This window comes from Apaloderma vittatum, unplaced genomic scaffold, assembly GCF_000703405.1.
Source record: "Apaloderma vittatum isolate BGI_N311 unplaced genomic scaffold, ASM70340v1 scaffold15989, whole genome shotgun sequence".
NCBI classification, from domain to species: Eukaryota; Metazoa; Chordata; class Aves; order Trogoniformes; family Trogonidae; genus Apaloderma; species Apaloderma vittatum.
The window spans coordinates 56,646-62,124 of record NW_009734802.1 but is presented as its reverse complement, the minus strand read 5'-3'; the positions used below and the strand labels follow the sequence as shown (position 1 = coordinate 62,124).

The 5,479-nt window shown below is 38.6% G+C and overlaps 1 protein-coding gene across 1 annotated transcript in view; it reads right to left on the bottom strand.

The window, feature by feature from the left end:
- Positions 1-323: 323 nt before the first annotated feature.
- The window catches only part of LOC104279210 (ectonucleotide pyrophosphatase/phosphodiesterase family member 2-like), a gene marked incomplete at its 3' end in the record, with an annotated part of 37,226 nt that continues 32,070 nt past the window's right edge, over positions 324-5,479 (bottom strand). Inside the window, exons 12-13 of the mRNA XM_009876411.1 lie at positions 1,753-1,864; positions 324-449 (exon numbers count right to left, since the gene is read on the bottom strand). Coding sequence (XP_009874713.1) covers positions 324-449; positions 1,753-1,864 — 238 coding nt within the window. The remainder of the gene's footprint in view (positions 450-1,752; positions 1,865-5,479) is intronic.

Sequence of the window (5,479 nt, the reverse complement as noted above, 5' to 3'; positions counted from 1 at the left end):
TGAGATCCCCCAGGAACCCTTTTTTATTGACACAGGGGAGGAGTGCATGAATAAACTCACAATGTCATGCAAGCTAGCGTGTGAAACTGGCTTCAAGAGTTCCCACTCCTTCTTGCTATAAAAAAGTGTAAACCCAGAACATTTCAGCCATTCGCCTGACACAGCTCTACCACTGTGGGTCCATGAGCTACAGAACTTCACTGGGCTTCCCTCTGAATGTCCTGCCAACACACTGCAAATTCATACCCTTTGCACAACATGAGCCTAAGGAAGGGATGGAGTCTAGTTCTCAGGACACAAGAGGTACGATTAAATTAACTTACATTTCAGGTTATTGCTAGACCTAGGGCGAATTCGCCCTAAAGATCCAGGCAGCAAAATGATATCTTCCACATTAGTCAGATAGTTGCTTAAAAATTCAGTTCTTTCACAAGTAGTGTCTTCCATCCCTGCAGAAGGAAAATGCTAAATTAGTCCAACTTGAAAATAAACGTGTTTTCCAAAACATCACAAAAAGAGACCCCAAACAGCTGATGTATTCCTTTCTTTTGGATGACTAATCTATTCTTGTTCTTTCCAGTCATCTAATTCCAACATCAGACACTGGCAGAAACCAAACTAAGGGTGATTTTAGCACTTGCCTACACAAGAGAAATACCAGCCCCAACGTCATAGAAACAGTCACCACATGTACCATGTGTGCACTGACACATCTCCAAACCAAGCTCACGGAAAAATCAAAGTCTGTTTCTAGTTTAGAGTACTACTTTGGGATTCTTTTTTTTTCAAAACTAAAAAACAAAGGACTTTAAGAGAAATTGCACACAAAAGGTATTGTCTCTTGGTGGTCTGTTCTAAGGCAGCTGCAGAAAAATAATTCTCTCCTACAGTTGTTTGTGGTGGGGAGGAATGTATCACCAGTCACTGGCAGTTGTCAGCATCCAACTGCCTCCCCTGGAAATCCTTCCTGCCCCTTACCATTCTCTCCCCACAGCCACAAAGGAAGCATATGTCATTTTATTGCTAATGTTGCAGTTCTTATGAGACATTCAGAAACAAAAGATCTAAACAGAACAGGACGTTTTGTAGCGTTGCAAGTTATGCAAAACCAGGTTTACCTCAAACACTTTTTTTTTAAGGAAACTTTCTTCTTCTTTGTCTTTGCTAGTATTTACTATTTCTTCTGTTGTAAAGTTTCTTCTTACATCTGAGAAAATGAGACCTACCCAATGCTATCTCTGCTTAAGGGTCACTTTGCAACTGACCCTGAAATACTTTTTTTCCTATTTCCTTTATTTATTTGACAACATTTTCTATCCAAACTGAACACAGTCCCTTAAAGATATTCCAGTGTTTCTCCTAATAGGATAACGTGACCCATTAATTGCCATGGAAATGTCTCACTCTGAAGTCCTAATATTCTCTCAAGGAAAAGGAAAAGAGAGAAAGGTTACTCCAGACACACTGTAGCCCTTCAATACATGCCATAGAGCTGCACTTGGATGTGATATCAAAAATGCTGAGCTCTGAAAATCTCTTCAAATCAATGGTATGGAATAGAAGTGGCCCCCATTGACAGCAGGCGAGCTGAGTGGCCAATCTACACTGACCGGCTGGTTTTGGGGATTTAAACTACCAGAAAACATCAGCACAAAAATATCTTAAATGCAAATTTCATTTAAGCCACCTATTACATGTAGAGCTACATTGATCAAGCATTTATATACTGATAAACAACATTGTTTATTTTACCATGATCACCAACAAAGATGACATTGACACATCGATGCAGTTTCAACTGTTTCAGTCCATCCATTAGTTGTCCTACTATCTTGTCAATCTCTCTCAGGGGATTCACCATCATCTGTATAAATATGCAGAAAGGAAAAAGAATTAATTCTGTCATCGCAATATTCTCCCTTCTTTTACAAATGGAGGTCCTTTGGCAAAACTGTGATAGGATAACCATCCAGGTCAAGAGGCAAAGCCTTGGCTGAGCTGTTACACCTACAATTACTGTGCCGAGATGCTGACAAAAGACAGCAGAAGATCTTTATGGCTGATGCTAGACATCCCACAGACACGGGTACATTTGGGAAAACAAAGGATAGATATTAGAAGAACGTATGTGACTGGGGTTCAGTTTGTCACTTATACTTAAATAGCAGTACTTTTAAAAGGCTATTTTATGTGAATGGTTTATTCAAAACATGAACATGAAATGAAGCTTTGGAATCGGGATTCATATGCTGAGACACTTAATGGAATTCACTTCAAAAGACATCTGATACCAGGATGACAACATGGAAGTCACTTGAGCAGCACATGGTGCTTGGAGGGAGCTTTCCTCAGCTTCAAAGCCAAGAGCTTCCAACATTCTGAATGACAGTTTGGGCAAAACTGTCAACAGGTCTCAGAAGACACGGATACAGTACTGTGATTTCCTCATTTAAGTTTCCCTTTCATTAAGAAGCAAAACAGAAAACAGTAGGACATGTTCACAGGATTGCATTTTCAGCTACAAGAAAATGAAACACTTTTTAACAGATGTTACAGAGAAGGGAAATGTTTTAAAAGCAAGATTTTAGGCAGATTCAGATTTTGTCTTAGTTTTGAGAAGAAAACATTTTGTGTCACGACATGCCAACTTTCTCCTCACTTGTCTGTTTGATTTGGCTGGTCCAAGTATCCACAACAAAACATCCTCCCAGTGACAAACAGAATACTAACAAACTCTGGATGAGAAAAAACTAGATTTTGGCAGAATTATTGTAGAAGGAAAAATAAACATCATGTTAGTGTGACCCAGAAAGAGATGGTTCAGAAATTCTCCCTCTGCCTGAGTCATTAAGGGATGGAAATTAAACAAACCTGACAGGTTATAAGATGTGAAAGGAAATATCATCTCCCATGTGGCACTATAAATACATGGAGAACCAGCTCGTAAGAGATGGAGTCATGGTGTAGAACAGGAGGAACAGTTTCTGCAACATGTGGAAGTGTTTCAGGCAAAGAGTGAAATTTTGAAATATTTCAATTCAGAAAAGCCTAAAGGAGTCTGTTTAGCCAAAATTTTTTAACATTTTCAGTTCAGGAAAGAAAAAAAGGTCTGATTCAGCATTCTTACACTCTCATATACAACTGATTTCTTCAACAAATGAGAATTCCATTTTTACGAAACTCTATTTGTATAACATCAGTCATATAAGGAAATACAACTTCTACTCAGAACTCAAAGCTTATTGAAGAAAGCTGGAAATCCAGATGGATTTCCCAATAATGTTTACTTTTGTCAGTAGGCTTGAAGTTTCATTTAAAAATATTTTTTTTAAAAAAAGAGAAGCAGTGCTTCCAGAGATTTCAAGGATTCATGAGAGATGGTAATTTTGTTTAGCTACTCCTTCATCAATTTAATCTGTAAACTTAGAGAGGCATTTCTGAAAGAAAAAGTCAATATAAATGAAAAATCGTGTTTGTAAGAAAAAAACCCAAAAAGCTCACACAGAAAACCACAAAAAAAACCACCTTCAACTTTGCAGTGTTTTAGTACCTGACTGTATTCAAAGCAGCTCCTAAAAAAGTCCTGACTGGTATTTCTTCATCTCATTGCATTCTTTCTCCCTTCAATTTTTAAATTTGGCTACCTTTTGTTATTCTATATGACCATCAAGTGTTTCTCCAGATGATCTTTGCAGTCTTAACGCTGGTTGTAGGTGGCATATTCAGGCGACATTTCTTTTGCATGGATATGCTGCTCTTATAGCTCATTTTCTTTCCCTGATGCAACTTCCAAAGAGTTATTGGCAAACAAATAAAACTCTTGCTCATAACCCTCTTCAGCTAGTATGTTGGTATCAAGACTTTGCAAGACCGTACATAAACATTTTGTCTTTCAAGATATCTGGATCTCTAAGATGGGGTTACAGAAGAGTTAGTACTACTGTGAAAGCATCTGCTATGGGATTGGAGTCATATAGACCATAGCTGAATTCTCTCCTGAGGAAAACTCTAGAACTTGATTAGAAGGAATAAAGAATTCCACTTTTTTTTTTCAGTACAAGATCCAACCTGTACTATATATAATCCATTGCTCTCAAACTACACCAACTTGCAGATATGATGGGAACTATTATGTAGCATTAAGATGTTTTCTTCTGACATAATAGTGATAAATTTTCACAGCTCACTTGTCAGAAAGAGTTCTTTATGGATAAGTTTGGATGACCTTTTCACTGCCAGGAAGAAAGAGAAAAAAGTAAACGTAGTCATATATGCTCACATCAGTCGGAATATAACACGCTATCTACTATGTGCCAAAAGGGTATAACTTGGAACATTATCAGTTCTCCTCTCAGGCAGATCTATGTCAGAAGTTCTCTGAAAAACTCCTTTTCTCTTACACGTAGTAATTCTTTGCATGTCCCTGTCTGCCATGTCTTTACACTTAAATAATTGGTTTCAAAATAAGTATTTTAAGCTAAACCATTGTCCTGGTTTGAGAGCAGCAGGATAAAAGGTTTCTGGAGCTCCCTGGCACACACGGCAATCATAAGGAGGGAGGGGAAGCAGCTGTGCCTATGGGGAGGAGAAGATGGGTCAGGTGACCCAAATGGACCAATCACAGTATCCCTTCCCATGGTGCTCAGTATACAAGGGCCCCTAAGAAGAACTCTTGGGTCTTTTTAGGGCTTGCTGTGGTGGGTGGACTGCCATTTGCTGTTTGTCATCTCTCCCTGTGCTGCTGGTGTTCCCACCTTCTGTTTTCACGCTGCAGAGAAGCACTGTTCTTTGGGACAGGTTGTCTTCCCAGGTGGGAGTGGTGCAGCTGCTCCAAGGCTTACTTTTCTGCTTGGGTTTTTTTTGTTTGGTTTTTTTTTTTTACTGTCACTGGGACTCTGGGCTCGGGTGCTCCCATCTGCTGCCAAATCCACTCTGAGATTTTTCTGTTCAGGACTTAGTTGCTATCTGGAGGGTACAGGCTCTGTATTAGCATCTTCTCTTGTATCTTTGAATATATTTGTATAATATTTGTATACAGTCTAACACCTTCATTGTTACTGTTAGTATTATTTTCTTTTTTTGTTAAACTGGTTCAAATTTTTTTCAATCTCAAAGTCTTTCTCCCTGGTTCTCCCATTATCCTCCCCTAGGAGGTGGTGAGGGGATCAGAGAAAGCACCTGTCAGAATCCAGTGGCTGGCCCAGCCTTAAACTTTGACAATTAGGCAACAAATCAAAAACAACCCCACAAAAAAGGTGTTAAGAAGACTGCTTATAACCTCTTGTAGGATACAGTGGCGTGTCAAGGCTTTTGTTTAAAGCCTAAAGAAGAAATATTTAGGTTGTTTAATCAAAGGTTTTTAATTACTTATTACTAATTACTTAGTTAAATTTCTGGAACAAAACCAATATTATCCTATGACCTTTCCTAGTGTGTTAGTTAGTGCTAGATGGAGAAAGACAGAATACACTAAGGAATA